Source organism: Hakea prostrata, chromosome 1, assembly GCF_041222555.1.
Source record: "Hakea prostrata isolate BN-2017 chromosome 1, UWA_Hpros_2, whole genome shotgun sequence".
NCBI classification, from domain to species: Eukaryota; Viridiplantae; Streptophyta; class Magnoliopsida; order Proteales; family Proteaceae; genus Hakea; species Hakea prostrata.
In genome coordinates, this window is record NC_142600.1 from 14,704,324 (window position 1) to 14,726,293 (window position 21,970).

The 21,970-nt window shown below is 35.4% G+C and overlaps 1 protein-coding gene across 1 annotated transcript; it reads left to right on the plus strand.

Annotated features, from left to right (window-relative positions):
- Nucleotides 1-1,729: 1,729 nt before the first annotated feature.
- On the plus strand, nt 1,730-16,961 carry PHT4;1 (phosphate transporter 4;1). Its single transcript, XM_089165375.1, has 10 exons — nt 1,730-2,206; nt 4,092-4,199; nt 5,533-5,688; nt 5,912-6,127; nt 8,096-8,305; nt 11,191-11,328; nt 14,238-14,339; nt 15,721-15,786; nt 16,048-16,132; nt 16,791-16,961. The coding sequence occupies exons 1-10, from the start codon at nt 1,829-1,831 to the stop codon at nt 16,886-16,888; spliced, it is 1,557 nt and encodes a 518-aa protein (XP_089021501.1). The 5' UTR covers nt 1,730-1,828; the 3' UTR covers nt 16,889-16,961.
- The last annotated feature ends 5,009 nt before the right edge of the window (nt 16,962-21,970 follow it).

A 21,970-nucleotide genomic window follows, 5' to 3' on the forward strand; every position in this document is an offset into this window, starting at 1 on the left:
TGATGGGTACAAATGTCATTCATAATCTCTATCTAATGATCATTAAATCCCTAGTTTTAAGGAATAAAAGGTTAAATTCTAATTAAAAACTAACTCACGATCCCTGAATTTCTCCTTATATATTATCTCTTATTTTAATTTCTATTTATTCTCTCATGAATCTCCTCTTTTATTCTTATTTTTTTCTCTTTTTTTCTTTTTTTTTCTCACACGTCTCACAAAATATTGAAGTAGTTAGCAAACTTTGGAATTTTCCTAAATCTTCTCCACATCATGTATTCACTCTCTTTCTCAAATTATTCATTTCTCTCTCTCACACTAACGAATTTTCTATTAATTTACCTAATTTTTAATGGAGACTATACATTAAAATATAATAATATATTTTGAGATGGGACCTACAGTGGGTCCCACATTGGCCCACATACATTCGGCCCCCTCCATTTTCAATCTTGGCTCCGCCCCTGTCTGTGATAAAGAGATCATTATGATTGATACCTTTCATACGATTCTGGGCTCTTATCGCCAATCAATCCAATCCTAACTTTTGAAGCCATTTCATTTCTCTTTTACTTAAAGCTAATATGAGTTGAGCAAGGAGGTGCATGTCGCTCTTCAACTTCCCATACAGAAATTTTTGAAGAAAGATTCACCATCGAATGGGAATTGATTTTATTCCGCAGAACTTCTTTTCTCGGTTTCCAGGTTTTTAAATACCTTTCGGCTCCAATCTATAAGAGATCGCTGAAGATTTTCCAGACTTGTCACCAATTTGAAAGAAGTTGATCCAATAATTTGATGGTTCCAAGACTGATATGAAGGTTCAGTGGACTAGAAGTGTTCATGATGGAAGGGTTTGTTGGATCTCTATTGATTGCTTTCAGTACAAACAAGAAGGAGCCTGACAAAAGATACAAACAAATGTAGAACTCTACTCAAGCCTTCAAAGTCCCATTTAAGTTTGTTCAAATCGAACCAAGAGCACTCCTGAAATCCACCATTACTAGAAAACTCTGAAAACCTTTCCTATAGTGTGCCGAGGTTACTTGACTTTTAACCATAAGTTAGTTTCATATCCCAAAAAAAAATACAAAATTATAAGTTATTTATTTATATGAAATAAAAAAAATTCATTATCTTACTGAAAACACTTCCAAATATTAGCTTGAATTTTATTAATTTCTGCATATATGATTGAATGCTATTATAGCTAAATCAACAAACTAAGGTTGAAGCAATGAGAGTGTGAATGCATCATACTTGATCATTTGTGTTGTCTTAATAACATGTACCAACTTACATTTTACATTAAAATGTCATATTCTTACTATTGGTTTCGGTAAAAGAATTGAAAGTTCTTGACGATTGCTCAAAATTTCTCTTAATTTTAACCTTTGATCATTTATTTCATCAATATTTTACTTGTACCCGCTTCTAATTCATCTTTCATAATTGATGAACCTATCAGATGTCCATCTAAATAAACCCCAAGCTCCATGTGAACTCCTATCAATACCGGGGATAACGGTAATGGAAGGTTACCCTCGGGAGTATGGGAAAAAATCCAAACTGTTTAACAAACGTTTAAGATTTAATTCAATAAATTCACACACAGTTCAGCAATAATTAAGTCAAATAAATTAGAATAAAATCGACAGGTGTCTGAACGAGAGCCAGTGCCCGTAAATATCTCTCTTCCCATTTCTTCCCGGTTTATATTATCTGTTTTTCCTTACTCCATGAACTCTGGATACTATTGTTGCTCTGTTGCTTTTAAAATCTTCCTACAGTGATTTCTCTGTAACGAAAACGTTTCGAGCCTCAAACCATGAATGCTGGAGCGTCTTTGCTATCTCTTTCTCCATACTTTTCGTATTCGCCGAAGAACAAGAACTCTGATACTTATAGGGTTAGTAGAAGGACTGTTCGGCGGTTCTCCAATTTTAATGTGCAAACGGTTAGTCCAGTTTCGTTCGAAAGCTTCTGCCGGAGGAAAATCAGTAGAGTTTGGGCCGATGTCAAGTCAGAGCCATACGACGTCGCGGACTCGGCACCGGATACTGCTAAGTTTCTAGATTCTCTGAATGATGCTACCATTGTAGAGGATTCTCCGGAAGCCGGGCTTCTATGGTGGGAGCAGTTTCCAAAGCGTTGGCTGATTGTAGTTTTGTGTTCCTCTGCTTTTCTACTCTGCAATATGGATAGAGTAAGCTTCTTTCTTCGAGTACTCTGTTTTGTGAAGTTAAGCTTCTTCTTAATTGCGTGGGAGTCGAACAATTGGCTATGATACCCTGAAAATTTCTACTACTATTTTTAATGTTGAATTAAATATGCCGGTTTCTGAAACAAATTGAAGACTTTCAAGATTATAGCCTTCATGGTGGCCATTTTCATGACCCCTTCCCCCCTCTTGTTGTATGTCTTCAGGAGTTATGACTGGTTGAGTTAGAGTTAGTTTGAATCGTTAACCCTTTTTGGTTTCCATAGTTCAGTTTGTCTCAGGTTATGTTTATATCCTCGAGGTTTTGTATAAGATAGTAAAAATGGTCGGTTCAGGTGTTACCATAGTTTGAATAACTGATGATTGAAACATTGTGTAATTATACCTAGATAGTGTTAGTTGCCATCACGTTATCATAATTCTGCACTTGCCCTCTCTTTCTATGTAGACGTTTTTGATGTTACATTATGATACCGGTCTCTGTTGTTTTTGAGGTGAGGATGAAGGAATTAACTACCATGTCTCCCAATAGGGTTTAGGTGTCATGAGCCCCGCCTGCCCCTAGTAAATGGGGGCGTGACAGAAAAGACTTGATTTCTTGCATTCATTTCCGAAGATTCCTTCATCTCGTTTTTGCTTCCCTGCAACAGAAACTACTATGGTTGCATTTATGTTAGATTTTTCGTGTAGTGACTTCTATTGAACTATCCGATTTGTTCAAATTAAGCTCCTCCACTTGATGCTGGAAATCCTCTCCCAAGCTGCTACAGATAGGCTTGTCATGGCAGGCCATGACATGGAGATCCTTAGGAGCAGTAATGGTTTTTTCTTTCAAGTAATCACTAGCTACTACTGCATTTGTGCAGCCATCTTTTACTTTAAGTTTTCTAATTAGAAAAGCCTAATGAATTCCCTTTCCCCGACATGGTGCGTGGTTTGCAGGGTAGGAAGGCGGTTATCAAATACTACTAACAACCGACATAATATATTATCCCATGTCCCTACTCAAAAAATTCTCAGATCCAACCTTTTCAGACTTCCTACCACGAGAATGGAAGGAGCTATTAATTACGTTTAAAATTAAATAACAGCATCAAATTCTCTATCTTTTTGTCTTTCGTGTCAGTGTTCATCAGATTCATAGAGCATAAGCAATGAGCTGACAAAACTCAATTGAAATATATATATATATATAATTAGGTAGTTTTAAGAGTTGGTAACAGGACAATGGTTGTATTGCATGGCAGATGAAATAACCACCAAAATGAAATAAAACTGGGCAACCCTGAGCTTTTGTAAATGTGCCTTCTTCCTCTTATATTCCTGGGTTTAATATAGGTTATAAATATTGAGTCGATGTAATTTGAGGAGAATCACTGTTAGAAATATAGTGAAAGTTAACCAAATACTCTTTCCATTATTATCCATTGGATATTTAAGCATATGCAACTTTTTATATGCTTTCGTCCCCCTTTTGTTCTATTCTTTAACACTTCCACATCATTCATTTGCATGTTATATATGGCCACATTTTTCACACATATATTAGCTCATGCACTACATTTACTGATATGATAGTATATCCACTTTTACCTTAGGTGGGAGTATTATTAATGGGCATAAACACATCTCATAGGTATGCTTGATAATCTTATTAATGAAAGTTCAATCAATAACTTTTTACTCAACCCTTTTTTAATTCAAGATTATTTATTTATTTAATATTTTTTGTGATTTTCCATGATTATTTTCCTTTGAAGAAGTTAATATGGGAATAACTGTTCCATTAATTCTGATAAGTTATAAGGATCATGAAAGTTGATGTGGGTTGTTCTCATTGTACTATTGCATGACAACTTTTATTTGGCAGGTAAACATGAGCATTGCTATCCTTCCAATGTCGGCAGAATTCAATTGGAATCCTTCAACAGTTGGTTTAATTCAATCTTCTTTTTTCTGGGGTTACCTTCTTACCCAGGTTGGTGAATACCGAATCAAACCTTTTGTATTCACAACTTCTAATATTATTTTGTAGGGCTCTGAATTGTCATTTGCAGCTTACTGAAAAAGAAAATGTGGAATCTTTTGATGGACTTAACCACCAAGGTTTTCTATTAACATAACAAAGCCAAGTCATTGATGTTCCATGTTCCCCAAAATGAAAAATCTACTGGCACATTGTCGTGTCCAGCATTCAATGAATATAAATCAGATGTTAAAACCGGGTGCATGGTTCAACATCACTGAAAAAAGAAAATGCTTTGGGATTTTTACCAACCAAAGGAACTGCTCGGTGGAATATAATTGTAGCATTTGAAATAGACAAGGGGATAAATAAACGCAAAAGTTTATGATATGGAAAATTTGATTTTTCCATAAAATGTCAGAAAAGACTTACTCCAAGTTTCCTAGTTGAAATGACTGCTAAAAAAGTCAGTCTACACTGTGAAGTGATGTCATTAGGCTGGCAAGTAAATTCTCACCCACCATAACTTGTGAACAAGATTCTATGAACTTCACTAAATTATCTTTATTTCTATTGCTTAAAACATCACAGAATTTAGTGAATCATACTTGTTAAGAAGATTCTATGAACTTCATTATCTTCATTTTTATCGCTAAATAAAATTTCAACTTTTAAAACTGCTGTACTTCCTGAGGTTATGAGATAGTGCCAATTATAAGGGCTAATGAAACCTGCCTATTTCTGATGTAGAGTTATCGGTGTAATGAAGCTTGAGTCTAATCAAATATGGCTGTAAAGAATTTCTTTTCCCCATGCAACAGTATGATAGTTTGTAGACATGGATTTCTCTTGTTTTTCTTAATCCAGAAAGGTCATGCTCCATTTATCTCACCTGGTTAGCACACTTGCTGTTTGTAGCAGTAACTCACCTTAACATGGGGAGAGGGTGTTATGGCTGGGAGCTTTCCATTTACCTCCCAAAAGAAATTCGGGTTATAAACACTTGTGAACATTTTTCTCTGTCTATGAAATTTCCAAACACTACATCTTTTTCTGTCAATCTATTTGGTTACAGGTTTAATAATGTTCATCAACAATTTGGAGTTTGAAAAGTACTTCCATTTAAACATCCTCAGTGCAAATTGAGGGCGATTCACGCTTTGAGAATATATATTTTGATTTTGTTTCGTATGCATGTGAAAATTCCTTTGATACTATAGCTTGTGAAATTTTACTACCCCCCCCCCCCCCCAAAAAAAAAAAAAAAAAAAATCCCCCTCTTTTACTTGTTTATTCACTATGCCTTATATTATAAGATTCTTCTAACTGGAAATTTTATTTATAGGTTGCTGGAGGTATATGGGCAGATAAGGTTGGTGGAAAGACTGTACTGGGATTTGGGGTAGTTTGGTGGTCTGTTGCAACAATTCTAACACCTGTTGCTGCTAAGATTGGGTTGCCATTCTTACTTGTTGTTCGTGCATTTATGGGGATTGGTGAGGTTAGTTCCTTAATTTTCTTGAGAAAATATCATATTGGCTGCCTCATTAGGAAGGCCTTAATATTCGGCCTCGTAAGTTTTAGAGTGCCTTAGTAAATTTATATACTTGAGTCCAGCTGAATGAAACAGAAAACAAGTATGGTTTATGCTGTGGTATATTTCTGTTGAATTCTACTTGGTTGGATGTTTGTTGTATTATATTGATCTCTTTTCCTTCTGGCAGGGTGTTGCCATGCCTGCCATGAATAATATTCTGTCAAAATGGGTTCCTGTTGGAGAAAGAAGTAGATCTTTAGCTCTAGTATACAGTGGGATGTACCTTGGATCAGTAACAGGATTGGCATTTTCACCTTTGCTGATACATAGGTTTGGTTGGCCATCAGTTTTTTACTCCTTTGGCTCTATTGGGACCATTTGGTTTGCAATATGGATGAGTAAGGTAACCTTCTTACAATCATCATATATCCTGCTGTATGTATTTCATCAACATGTCGTTTTAGTAGTGTCAATGCTGCTACCTCAGTGGATCTTCCTACTATGTAGTAACACATTTAGTTAGATATATGTTTGCAATCAAAGTTCCTATATTATCCTTACTAGCAGAGTTATGTTTTACTTTAGCAGCACAAAGAAGAAAGAGGGGGGGGGGGGGAACTTAACTGTATTAACATGGGAAAATGGAATATGATGAGAAAATATCTGATGTCTTTATTGTTGGGGTCCTTGGGGATATCAAACCTAGCCCAGTTCTGCTATTAGTGTACTGATGCAGAGAAAGCTGGTACTCATTTCTATGTATAGCATCAAGTGCAAAAGAAGATGGGGAATTGTTGTCATATGTTGGTATTTGTGTGTCCAAATTGACTAGGAATAGTTGGCTGGTGCATGATATTACTGCAGTTCAAACATATTCTTGTACTTTTGTTCTGATATTTGTTAAATTACATTGATTTTGTGAACATTTCCATTACAAGTTTACCCCCCCCCCCCCCCACCAAAAAAAAAAAAAAAAGAGAACAACTCAATATTTTGTCTCTAAGGAATTTTAGCATGTCAACTAGTTTCCGTTTTAAGAGGGAGGTTACCACAACTCACATCTGTAGACATTCAGTGACATGCCAATTTCTGAACCATCCCTGACATTCTTCGCTGCGGGATGATTAGCGGACTATATTCTTTATTTGCCCTTTTATTTTGACATGAGTATCACTATCAATACATATCAACAGGAAGTGTCTGCTACGGCTCTGTGTTGTTAGGTTTAGTTTCACGAGTTCTTATGTTTATTAATGCCTTCTACGGAGAAGCGGGACTTTCAAACAAGTCATTTTCAATCCCCATGAATGACATGGTTTTTCATACTTTTTTAGAATAATGTCTCCTTTGTTATGGTTGAGTTTTGACAAGAATATTTCTATCAGTACGCATCAAAAGGAGTGTAGCTCTACATTGTCATGTGATACCAATATCTCAAAAGGTTGTAAGATCAAGACAAAGACAGATTATATGGTGTCTAACTTTAGCAACTCCGGGACAGATAATATCATGAGAATTGATGAAATAGAGAATCCACAAAGTGATTATATTAGGTATTTTGGGTCAGTCATCACTAAATAAAGTGTTATGAAAGTCTGAAGTTTTACTCAGAACTAAAGGAGGATGGTAAACTGAAGAGGTGCATCTACAGTCTTATATGATCAATGGATTCCTTCAAAGTTAAAAGGAAAAATTTACAGGACAGTCATATGACTAGCAATGCTGTATTGCGTAGAATGTTGGGCAGTTAAGAAGTGTCATACAGATGAGCCAAGTTATAGAGGAGTTTAGGATATTGAGGTTTAAGTGTGAAAAAACTAGGGAAGACAAAATAAGGAACGGTCACATTAGAGCTGATTTGGAAATAGCCCTGATTCAAGATAAGCAATGAGACACTCTTTTGGGGTGCATGGCCATGTTCAATGTGGACCTTTGGATGTTCCAGCTAGGAAGATGGAGTTGTTTCACGCTAAAAGTATTAAAAGAGGTAGGGGTGGGCCTAAGATGACCAGGGGAAATGGTGGGGGAAAGACATGCATGGTTTAGGTTTTGTTTCAAGTATGACGTCACATAGAGCTAATTGGAGGGCAAGGATCTTGACAACCGATCCCATTAGTCGGAGTAGACTGAGTTGTAGTTGGTGTTCCTTTTCTTTTTACTCTTAGTATCAATATTTTGTCCTTGCAAGAATCTATGTGGCCGACCACATCTGGTTGGGATCAGAATGAATTGTTATTTTGTACCCATGATAAAAATATAACTATGTATAAGATGCCAGAAATGAAGTTTTGCAGAATATCTCTGATTTTTTCCACTTCTGTACATGCTTAAATTGCTGATGCTACTTCACAATTGGAAACTGGTTCCGAAGGCACACAGCTCACCTTTTGAAGATCCTGAACTTCGTCCTGAGGAAAAGAGGCTTATTATTAGTGGCAATCCTCCAAAGGACCCTGTGACTACAATACCGTGGAGACTAATATTATCAAAAAGACCTGTTTGGGCCCTAATAGTCTCCCATTTCTGCCACAATTGGGGGACATTCATTCTTCTCACATGGATGCCAACATATTATAACCAGGTAAAAATTTTCACTAGCATCTATTTTGCTTAACTAAATCCATGTTTTGAGAATGATTGATATAAGTTTCAGTGGCTTTTTGGGAATCAGCTATTTCTAAATTACTATAATTGGAATATTGGTTTGAGTACAAGTGAGGAAGTATACATATGTAGCTCATCACATAACAATTGGCATAAGGCTCAGTGAGTTGAATTGAATTTCTTGTGCCTGATTGTGTGTTAATGTAGACAATTTGTGCACCTAAAAGAATCAATATGGATTGGACCAGAAAAGTCATGAGGTAGTTGAGGTGCTAAATAAACATATAAGCTATCTGGAAGCAACACCATCAGACTAAAGATAAATGAAGCACAAGAAGGGGAAAAGAGAAGCACAAGGCTATGGATTGCTTGACATGCTCTTATGATTCCTGGCCTGGGGCTAAGTAACAAACAAGAGGCATGAAGTGGGAACATGGACAAGATTGGGATGTTACTGACTTACTGCACTCATTTTAAAAATGATCCAAAAGGTTTGGAGTGGTTATTTTTTCATTATTCGCTACGTATATAAGTGTGACTTGAAATTATTGTTAGCCTGCTGTGATTTATTAACTATGTGGATGTAAAAATGTTGAATTTTGTTCAAAAAGATATTATGGATTAAAGGGTCAGAGAATAAGCAGATGGTTTTGTTGATTATCAAGAACAGTGTTCTGTTATATTGGAACTACTTGTTATAAATTGGGAAAACATTTCAAATTTACAGTGCAGATGATCAACTGTCTGCTTTAGTAGTTGATCTGGATTAAAAAGTGTACTTTATACATGTCAGGATGAAAAACATCTTTGGTTTAAAACTAATGGATTGTCATGAGATGCTTTCTTGTTTTGGTTGAAAGAATGATGCCTGTATCAACTGGCTGTGACCAAGCATTTTTTATGTTGTGCAAGGAGGATGCTTATGTTGAGGAAAATAGGGAAAGATGAGTTCCTCGTACACTGCGGTGGCATTGCCTTGTCTCCCCCATTCGTGGGTCTATCTGTACATGCTTTTTTTTTCTTCTAAATATTTATGTATTTATTTATATATAAAAGGGGATGGGTCTGCATTATTAACTACAACGGAGATAATGAATCTCCAATTCCCTATCAAAAAGAAGGGTAACAAACCCAGTCTGTACTCTTAGGGCCTTGGTTCTCATCCTTGGTCTTTAAAATCTGACTGCATGAGTTCCATTTATACTGAATGCAGCATGACAGTGATCTGCATGTTTAGGCTCCAGAGTTGTTCATCTTTGTGGACCTTTTACATGCACAATTGGCTAGCTTGAATTACCTCACCCATTTTTCAAGATGTTTAACCTTGAACAAATCAAAATAGGAGCTACACCCATTGCCAGTGGAAGAGGGGGGGGGGGGTTGAGAGCGTGGGTTGCATGATTAGTCAAATGAGCTATGACTTCTTCAAACATATTTGCAAAGAAAAGTATGAATAAATCAAGTTCAGTTACAGAAAAAATATTTTGATTTTTTATGACACTTGTGGAACTATTTATATACTTTGCAAAAAAAAAAAAATTTATGAGAGCAAGATCTACAGGGGATATGTATATCTCTTCTAGGAATGGCTATGATTTTTAAGCCATGTGGCTATACCCATGGCACTGAAATTTTAAAGACCTAATTTTTATATTAGCCTCCCTAGATGTACAAAGTTCACCTAGGCACATTGCAACTATATCACCTTGCGGACAAATAAAACTTTGAAAAAAGATCAAAAGTCAGTCTTTTTGTGTTACATATATGGGGGTGTGAACTGTAAGGCTCTGAAAAATGACATGGTTAACGTCCCTAACCTATTTGCCCAACGGCCTGCAGTGTGCACTACAGAGTTAGCAGTCTGCATTTTGGGAATCCATTTCCTGTGGACAAAAGATAAACATGGTCCATGGAGAGATTTTTCTCCTTAAAATATTTATGAAAGTCATATTCAATTCAATCTGTACACATGTAAACTGTAGACAGATGCTTCTGCCCTATTGATCAGAAGACCTGCCAGGGTCCATTGTCCTGGTTCCATCATTCTAAGATGTTTTTCTGGGTGCACTTAATCATTCTAGAATGTTGTATAACCTCCAAGTCCCATACCAAACTTTTAAGTCAAAACACCTCATCTCTGAGTTGGGTTCAAGCACCTGTAGCACAATCATCTGACATGGTTATTTCTGCTTATCCCAAATCTAAAACGGTTAAGTTAGGGCTACAATGTATATTGACATGGTAGCATTACCCCACATGTTCAGGTCCCCAAACATGGGTCTGAATTTGAAATCATAATGTGATGGTGCCATCATGTAGCACTAAGGGGGCACAAAGCAAAGGGACCCGACAACATTAACACTTTTAACAGGCCAAATGCACTTACTAGGGATCAAGGCATCGAACGCTTAGTAGGCTTTCATACCAATTACAGACACTTAACTCATAAGCTCAAGCTTTTAATATTTTCTACAACATTTATCAACACATGAAAACACAATGCTTTTGACAAGTATCCTTATATGGATGGCTTATCCCCACTGGTGAATGGTAGCTGCTACTTATACCACAAAACAGTGACTTCACCTTTTCATTCAGGCATCCTAAAATATTTCTTTTGTAAAGCTGATTCTCCAACTTATTACTGTTGCAATTTAACCACTCTTTATCAATTAGTCTGATGCATGATAATTTTGATGCCACTGTTTGCATGTAGTAAGGCAATTACTGTTCACAGTTTTAAAGCAAGTGTTTGAACATTGCTGATGAGGACAAATGTGTGCTTCAAACAGATGCCACAATACAAGCATATAGTCCACGAAGCAAGTTTATAACATTTATTATTGAGAGATTCCTTCTCAGGTCTTGAAGTTCAACCTCATGGAGTCTGGACTTGTCTGTGTTTTACCTTGGCTTACAATGGCATTCTCTGCAAATGCTGGAGGGTGGATCGCGGACACGCTTGTGAGTAAAGGGCTATCTGTTACCATGGTTCGCAAGGTATTCTCGTTTTCTTTGATCATGCTTGATGGCGATGTCCTCCATTTCGTAACTCATGTCATGATGCAGCTCACTTATATCTTAAGAAACACCATTAATTTTTTAATAGCTAAGTAGATTAAAATAATTTGAATTCTTAGCCAAACTATCTAGCTTGTTTTGTCACCATGCATCTGAACTTGGATGTCCATACTGGTAGACACACTTCCAGGTTCTGATTGAACTCATAATACTGATCTGCTATTATTCAACATAACTTTGAAATTAAGCGACTGTTTTCATATCCATGGCAAGCTAGAAAATTTTCTCACGCCCAGGCTTTCCGTGTCCTTCTGAATGGTTTCAAGGATCTATTAACACTGAACTGAGTCTAAATTGCCCTTGTATGAGAGGAAGATCTCTTTTGCAAAACATGTGATCTTAATCATTCCTCAAAGGAGTTCAACTTTAGTAGAACTGTACTATTATTGTTTGAAAGAAAGGGGGGGGGGAGGAATCCTATCGTTGAGAATTATTTCTAGGTTTTTGGGGGTTCTCACTTGTTATAGTGATATATGCTTGGACCCCAATGTGAAAATGTGTGTTTGACTCTGGTGGCAGTTTCATGAAAAAAGGCCAAAACTTCACCCATTGAAAATTTCTCTAATTTTATGTCCAAATTTAATAGAAATTAAAATGCTATTCTTCTAGGAGACTAATCTGGGATCTATGTTTCAAAATTTGAAGTCTGGACTAACTAAATGTTTAGTTGGTAATTTTGACCCAATTTAAGATTGGGGATCCTTCTTCCAGCAACATGGAGGTATATTTTGTTTTAAAAATACTTCATCTTTTTTGGAATTTTTAAAGATCCAATCAGCCCAAACACCTGTGGTCGTGAAGGATCTCTTTGTTGCTCTCAAATCATGCTTAAGATCTTAGGTGCTTTTAGGAATTGCATACATTCCAAAACACAATATTGTAGTCAAACTGGAGTACAATCGTGTTTCTTCATATTTCCTTCAAATATAATCCTTTTCATCTATACTACCCCGTTTGTTTGCCAAGTTTAGTATGGTAGATTCACAGTAGATTTAGTTTATTCTTGATATTGTATAGATTCTATTTCTAATGGTTTGTAGTTTTCTTCCCACAATTTCTCATGTATAATGTCCTAAAGTTTCTTATATCCCTATCTTATCTGATAAATGACTTAATTTCTTATATTAATATTGGAATTACCTTCTATCCACCCCCCGAAGCAAAAATAAATAAATAAATAAATAAAAGTTTTTTGATTCACCAAGTTTTTATGGTTTGATTTTCCAAAGGATTCTGTTATAATTTGTTTCATGTAGATCTAGTTGTGGTTCCTTAACTTAGGATCTCTTACATGTGTGAATCAGTCTTTTGCTTAGATTTTCAACCCATTTCCTTTGCAATGTTTGTTGATATCTAGAATTCACTTGTATGTTAGTTCTTTGCTGTTAATTTTTTATGTAATCTGATAGGATATCGTCAATATTTTCCTACCTTTTTGCCTTTCAAGCTCAAGGTTGGTATCAAAATCTATATTTGCTTGTTTATTATGTGTACGCAGTTATATAGCTGTAGGGAAAATTATATTTTCTTGGAAAAATCTTTTGTTAATCCACATTTACATGAATATACCTCACTGTTGTTTCCCAGCATGCCAGGCTTCCATACTTGATAAGTCTCGGCATGCTTTATTTCTATATTCTGTATTTTAGTCTCATTTTCATCTAATAGCTCCAACATAAAATATGTATTGGTCGGCAATATTCATATAACCAACATCAAGCATCCTTATCGCGACTAAGTGGGGAATGTTCTTATAAACATTAACCAAACCAATAACTGAACCAAAACTCAAAATTCCTTCATATACTTTTGCAGTGGCACTGATGGGCAAGTTATTGTGAGGGTCAAAAATAGCATAGGAAGGGCAGTGGGTGTGAGTTTAGTTGGCACACATTATTGAGGCAGTAGTGTCATGGGTGGGGATACTTATTGGGTTCTTCAGGTGCTACTCTCAATCAAACTCTCCAAAGTAGTGACAAAACTTGGGCATCCATAAATCTACTTGCTCTGGTTTCAACCTCCCTCGTCAGGTGTTCTCAGTCATTGGGTGGTAGAGGGACATGTAAAATAAAGGTAGTGGTGATGAAATGGTACTGTTTTGGGTAATTTTGAGATACTTATTTTTAGTAATCTGGTTATACACAAGGATGAATGGGTAAATTTAGTTAACTAAGAACTGTTTTTGAGTAATCTTAATTCCCCCCCCCCCCTCCTTCTACCATGACATCATAAAGGTGCTTCTGACACCTATCATTGAGTAAGAGTGCCTGAAGTAGGGATTCACGTATGAAAGAGGATTTTTTTTTTCTTCATAATTTTGTCCTTTAAAAAAAAATGTGAATAATGCATTCATCACAAAAGTATAATATGGACTGTCTACTGTTTTCTTTGTTAGCTCTTTTTAAACAGGATATTTTCTGTCTTGTATGATTTTAACTGATATATCACTCTATAGACTCCAAGTTTTTCTTAATATTTGGATAAAAATATTAGACTTCAGTTCCTGATGCTTGACTATCTAATTAACTAGAGATGATTTGAACTGTCCTTTGCTCACTACTCTGCTTTATCCACTCTAAAGCCTTATTTTCTTTTCATTCTTTTTTCCCTCTTTTTGCAAGTGAGGTTGAAAATGGGTAAATGGCTCATGAACTATACTCTGTTTCGCACCACTTGAGCATGTATTTATTTCCTTCCACCCTAAATTCTGTTTGGTGGCTGCTGCCATTGCTTGCTTTAGGAACCATAATTTTAGTAAGGACTTGTTGCATACCATCAATTCAAATCAATTGGCGCTAATTAACCTTTTTTCCATGATAACCTTGCAGATTATGCAGTCAATTGGGTTCCTTGGTCCAGCTTTCTTTCTTACTCAGCTCAGCCATGTCGATTCCCCTGCAATGGCAGTTCTATGCATGACATGCAGTCAGGTTTGACCTGATTACCCCGAGTGCTGCAAAAGATAATTTTGATAAACTTAGCCATTACTGCTCCAGTTTGAGATTCACAATTCACTTTAAACATCTTTAGTGGCTTATGGAAATGTATAAAAAATGTAAATCGGATTCTAATTAGAATTGGTCACCTTCTACCTAGGGGAAACTATAGGTCAAGAAAATAGGAAGTGGTCTGATCCGTCACATTACTGCACGACATCGTAGCCAGTCAATGGTGTCCTAGTGTTGAAGCTTTGCCACAGACGGTTATCTTTGAAGATGCCCAAGAGAGAGCTCAACCCAACTTTTACTTTGTGACTTCTAATTGAGTGAGTCCACATAAGTAATGGGGAAAGACTTGCGACTCTTATGACAATGCCCAACTTCACTCCCTCATCATTAGACTCCTGGTGGTCCAACATATTAGTAGTCAATTTTTGTGAGGGCAATAAGTTGGACAACTGGATTCATCACTTCTGAGATGGGTGATTACTACTTGATCATGGCATAAATGTGCTTAGAAGCTTTGGTGAATAGGGATCACCCGTTGTTTCAGATATCAGAAAAGAAACGCACTAAATGCTACAATATTATATGGAGAACTGCTTATAACATTTATTACGATAAATTGATTGAGGGTGAAGCAATATGATTCAGATTTTTCTAGTAAGATGGGAATAAGTAGGCGGCCAATGGTTGGAAAGAATGGCCACTACTACAAGATGATGCATGAAAAAGTGTAGGCTTACAGACACAAAATCAATGGTGAGTTTGTTTCAATGGAAATGTATTCATGCAACCTTGAAAAGCGGTCCTGCATCCTATGGTTCACTAAGGATGATGGTTACATACATTATACCAGAAGAATGCATATAAGATGTGAGAGTAAACGAGATGCAGGCAATGCTGTTTTGAAACTATCTTTTGCAGTGGTACGATGGATTAGTAGCTTTACATTTATTTTGGAATGTAGTGTTGAAGTATTATGTTTCATTTGTGGTGTTGTACCATAACCTGCAATTAGGCCAGTCATAAGCTGCAGATTGTTGTTAGTATTTCTGCTCTTCAACTAGAAATAGTTAATCATTGCCAATCTCTATCAAAATGAAGAATGGTGAGAATGTAACATGTGACATGTCAAGCATTTAAGTTACAAATTGTAGAGTTCCATTTGATTGAAGTATATCCTCTGCTAATTTCTTAATCCTAGTTTACTAGTTATTTTCCTTTTCTATTTTGTGAGCGTATACTGTTGTGACTTGTGTGCAATATTCTGTGTATGCTTTGGGGTGGGTTATTGTCATTGGAAACCTCTCTAGTGGCTACTGGTGATCCATGAGTTAAACTAAATCTAATTGTTGTCTTGTTGGAATAGGGAACTGATGCATTTTCTCAGTCGGGTCTATATTCTAACCATCAAGATATTGGCCCTCGATATGCCGTAAGTACTATCCTTCCAGACAAGATTGATGCTCAATACATTTTTTGCTGTTAATGTCAATACTGTTAATTAGGCAATCACTCTGTTCTGTGGCCTCGCCTGACATCACCATTGTTTCAATGACGTTGGGTTTAAGATTTATCACAAAGTTTTTGAAACATGAATGAGTGTCAAATGAAGGGAAGCAATGACTAAATCTGTACTTGACAAGTGACAAGAAAAATAAAAATAATAATTGTTGTCGGATGATTATTTATACAGGGAGTACTGCTTGGACTATCCAACACTGCAGGGGTACTAGCAGGTGTTTTTGGTACAGCAGCAACCGGTTACATCTTGCAACATGGTCTGTTTTTGCTCATTTGGTTTATTAAATTCTATTTGAAATTTAAATAAATATAGATTTACATAGTTTTTGAAGACAAATAAGTGCAAAGATGTTTAGAAATCTCTTTGTAGTTAATTAGAAGATTAGTCATGTACCAATAGTACAAGAAGAAGAAACTTCCAGTCTAATGCTAATTTGTACTAGTGTATTCTGACTGTTTCAGCATAAAATTACATGTTGAAATGTTTTCCAGCACTTATTTATCAATGGACAAACACGGGGAAAACTTTTCAACATTTTGAAGTACAATTTTATGCTGAAACAAGTGGAGCTAAGGAAAATTACCACTGGATCGCCCAACCAAATAAGCTTATTAGCAACCCATGTAATTCTGGCACATGGCGGGATGATCTGGTGACTGATAATTCAGAATTTTATTAGAACAGTTGGTCATGCACTTAAATGAGTTAGTACACTTTTTCACCCAGTATTAGTTCACTTTTATGACCATTGAAAGAATTAAAGAGATAATAGTTATCAATGCTTAGCAGGTAACAGCTCTAGGGTTGGTCTTAAGGTCATATATATAAGCCATATGTATCTTGTATGGATTTTGAATCCATCTGCCTGTGTCCCCTGGCTTTACTAATTATTCTTCTGTTACTTGACTGTTCAGGATCTTGGGATGATGTTTTCAAGGTTTCAGTTGGCCTTTATCTGGTAGGAACTGTTGTCTGGAACCTCTTCTCCACCGGGGAGAAAATCCTGGATTGAGCATTGGAAGACCTGATTGTATTTATGGGCTATAGCTTTTGCCGACATACATGATGCGAAAAGAGATACGGAAGATAAAAACTGAAAGAAGCGAGAACAGGACAAAAGGGATAGAATGGAGAAAGGAATTCCGTCTGGCCTATGGTTCCCCAACAATCTGGAATGCCAGGAAAACTACAATGAAGAATACTCAATCCACGTCTAATAACTCAGATCAAAAGGTTTTATTCTCAGAATTACCACTTGCCCAACAGATTGAATTGCATCTGCCTCCAGCTTTGCTAGGCTCATTGAACAGTGGGAATTCCCAGGTCAACTTATTAGTATGATGATGCCTTACCTGTCGCCATTGCTTGCATATATGTAATGGAGGAAGATTTTTGTGTAATTGCCCTTAGCTATTGGCTTGTATATTTATAGCCGGTTAACTCTTATCAATTTTGTTGTGTAATGTAATTAATCTTTTTGATTTTTTTTGATTTTTTTTTTGGGTAGATTCCCCTGCTAATTCTCTCTTTCTGCCAATCTTCCGTCCTCTGTAAATTATAAGTATCATATGCGATGGATTTATGGGACATGCTTTTGTTCAAAATATTGGGATGGAATGTGCTCTATATTAGTAGATTTATTTTTTTCCTTAAAAAGGTTTTCCGGGTAATATCTTCAATAAAATTAGTTGACATCGACCAACAGCAGGCCCGACTTCGAATGGGGATTTTCAAAGCCAAGCCCATGGATCTGGCCCAAGTTGGTGAAAAATTGGGATTGGTTGGAATGGGCCTGATCAGATTTGAAAATAATAAAGAAAAGTCTATAATTGGGTTTCTTGGCCCATGACTTATGCGACATTTCATTCAGCGAACAGCCATTTCCCATGTAGGGAATGGGCTTGGGCTTATCCCAGCCATAAATTTAATCAAGTCTTTTAGCTCCAAAATCGCACACCCTAGGCTTGGGCCAGGCTTTCTATGATGGAGAAGACTAAATAGCATATGGTTTCAATTGTATGGTATGTCTACCTTTTTGTTTTTTTGGAAGCTGAGATTCATTTGGACCAGCTTGCGCGCACCTTGATTACATCCTTAGGGGGAGACGCTGTCTGCAAAGATCGAACCAATGACCTCTCCACTGAGAAGTATGGATTTCTACCACTCTACCAATTCTGCATTGACAATTTATGGTATGTCACTCATGTTGATGTCAATATTGAATTCGATAAATTTGCTTTGCTTAATTTGATGTGAATAATTGGCGAATTCTTAATAAGTTTTTTATGAATTTTTTTTTCTTCTTAAGAAGTCATATCTATAAATTTTCAAATTAAAAATCAATTGAAAGAATTTTCTATCTAATGGCCAACAGTAGACCACGACACCACATAGGTGTTTCTGTTTGGGTCTCCATCAGTTCCTATAAACAAATGAAGCTAAATCTCTTATGCTTTCCCCCTGGATTTTAGTAATTACAATAATAGTTTAGTCTTTCATTTCCAATTCCAACTTGTGGTTTAAAAGTACTAGAAGGTACATTAATTCATCCAAAATAAAGTACTTGAAGGTACGTTGTGTTGGGTCTGGATCTTGGAGATATTGACTTTGTACGATAGAAAGCTCTGAGTTAGTTGACTTCGTCCATTAAATTACAATAATCTAACTAATATTCTAGGTTTTAAGGAATCTGTGCTTCTAAATTTAATACCAAGAGGCAGTCTTAGTGGCCCATTTTGTTTTGAGTCACACATTTCAGATATTTGCTTGCCAGAACGAAGAATATTCCTGCTGAGTTAGTTGGTCCATTAATCATTAATAATCCATTAATGTCTAATTAATGAGTAAGTGTTCATTTTCTTTTTTCTTTATTGATTTTCATCGTTGAATGATGATGCATTTGGGTTCATTTTGGTTGTTCGACCCTAAACATCAATTTTCTATATGTTATTATATATATAGCTTTGAATTAAATCCGTAAGAATTTGGTAAACCTGATTTTGCTCAACAAATATCTTTGAATCAAATCAAAATTTTAAATTGACAAGAATATCCAATCGTGATGTAAGAAGGCAAAACAATCACACAATTGCGTCATAGAGATCTATAAGATTTAGTAAGATTGTCTACTTTGATAGAGTATAATAATCTTCTCTCATAAATGATCTTACAGTGGACTATTTGTAACATTGTGATTTGATTTTAGTTGGTTATTGGAATTATTTCAACCATAGAAATGTTATTGCAATTTGAATATAATCATTATAATCAATGATAATTGTATTGTAAGTTTTGAGTTTGAAGAAAATTTCCTTTACCATGGGTTATATAGTTTATTGATGAATCTTACTAAATATTCATGCAAACACAGTAATAAGCAGAACTGAATGAATAACTCTTTAAGATGCAATTCTACCGGAAAAAAAAAAAACCCTTTAAGACGCAATACTTAACATTCTACATAAATTCAATTCAAAAGTAATTGATTTCCCTATAAGTAGACTCAATTTTGAGTCTCTAGATCTAAAGTCTAACCCTTCACTCCCCACCATTAAAACCTTGATGCATAAAAAAAATAAAAAACAACAACAACAAAACCAAAACCTACCAACCGCAATTAACGCATTGACCCACAATCACATAGGTTGGAAATATTGGTTGCATATAAGTGGTTAGGAAGTGAGAAAATGGCAATTGAAGTGAATCGATTCAACTTCCTTCTAGGTATGGATCACATGAGATAACCAATCATTGTGAGGTTCACAGATGATATATTTATATATAAGTGATTAGATACACTAGATACACCATAGACGAATTATTATACGGAATATTAAAATACCATATAATATACAAAAGAAGAGAAGACACTATACTATAGATTATATCCTAATATTTTGTTAAGAAATGACTTAACTTTTAAAGATAATTATTTATCTTCTGAGCCGAATCTTTCAAAGCCCTCAGGAGGTTGTAGTGAGTTAGAGTGATAATTTCTGATTGAGGGTAAGGCAAGCTATGTTTTTCTTATAATTTCGATTATTAGCATTTGAAGGACCTTTCAAGTTCAACCTCCTAGATAATATTGTGATGAGAAAAAAGAAAAAAAAAAGTAATTTTACATGGAGATGAGAGACATAGACAAAAAAGAAAAATAAGTGTAACTGTCACTTTTCTGAATATGAATCTTTCTTTAATATTTAAGTTGGGTAGATTCATTTTTTTTCTATGTCTTCACATATAAATGAATTGTGGAAATCACATTAATATTTTCTCTCATTTGATAAAGTTGTAATTCTCTTGTCCAAAGAATTCATAACTTGGTTCAGTTGATGTTTTTTTTCTCTCCTTTAATAAAATCATAATTCTCTCGTCCAAAGAATTCATTATTTGCTCTAATTAATGTTTTCTCTCCTTTGATAAAGCCGTAATTCTCTCGTCCAAAGAATTCATAACTTGCTCTAGTTGATTTTTTATTTCCTTTGATAAAGCCGTAATTCTTTCCTCCAAAGAATTCATAACGTGCTCTAGTTGATGTTTTCTCTTCTTTGATAAAGCTGTAATTTTCTTGTCCAAATAATTCATAAATTGGTCTAGTTGATGTTTTTTTCTCTCCTTTGATAAAGTTGTAATTCTTTCGTCCAAAAAATTCATTACTTGCTCTAGTTGATGTTTTATCTCCTTTGATAAACCCGTAATTCTCTCGTTCAAAGAATTCATAACTTGTTCTAGTTGAAATAATATTCAACTCCAATATTGTAAGGATATTCCTGTATTTTTTTTTTTAAATATTTAAATAAAAGTTTGAGTGGATCATTTTATTAATGAATATAAAGGGTTTTAATTTATTATGATTATTAATATTTTTTTGAACAATGGCTATAGAGTTTTTTCTATCATAAGAACCCAAAAGAACAACTGAAATATTCGCAATTGGTGGAGATTCACATTCCACACAAAGACCACCGCTGGGTGAAGGGGACCAATGGACCATGACAGTCAAGATCAATCCATCTATCTCTTGGCGGGGACTGAGGAGACGGTGCATATATACAATGCCGTACACTTGAGTTTTTTTAATTTCTTTGCCCTATGCTTGACTACGCAGACGTACCCCATTGGATAATTGATAAGAATTAATCTATTTCCATGACATCTCTCTTACATGTACAAATTAATTATAAAAACAGTTTCAAGTGTCAAGAATCAAGATGATACGACTATTATAAAGCCTTTTCTAATCCTCCTCAGTTTTTCTTCCCCTGCGATCAATAATAAATTATTTCTGCAACAAAATTCTTAACCATCACGTCAAGCTGGTCAAGGTGAGAAAAGGAAGATGGCCAACCGGGCTGGGCAGCGATGGAGAAAACAAATGAAAAACAACTATGGATATTTGTTTTGAATCTCAACCTGAGCCGGCGCTGGGTCATCTCAGTCTCAGGCAAGAACGGCAGGATTAACAGATGCTGATGCAGAATGAAGGGAGAAAGAAAAATGATAAGCTTCATCAAGACATGATGCATGCTCGTTTGGGTAGAAGTTTTGAAAGATGCTTAATTGGAGGCTCAAATTCTTTAATTCGACCATTTGAAAACTTTACAACATTATAGTTTAGTTTTTTTGATTAGAGGTTCGTTTGAACTAGTTTACGCAAATCTTGACTACATCCCGAGGATTCCTGTTACAGAAAAATTAAAATATAAAATTGGATTATGCCATTGACATCAAAAACTCTTGACCTCGTACTAATACAAAGCATTAATCTTTTGTCAACTATGCAATTCTCATTTTGTCATAGTTACTTAATATCAGAACAAAAGATTACTGTTCCTTATGCAGACAATGCTTGCTTTCCCACTATTATTATTAAATTACGAAATTTCATATGGAGTTTCAGTTTATCACCCTATGCATGGGTATTTTATTTCACTCTTATTATTATTAAACTGGGAATTTCAAATGAGTTTTCTCTTCTTGAATGCAAATACTGAAGGTATCCGGCCAAAAGCCATCTCCAAAGATCAACAAGATTTTTATTTCCTTTGATTGATAAAGAACTGCAAAATATAGAATCACTAAGATGATATACAGA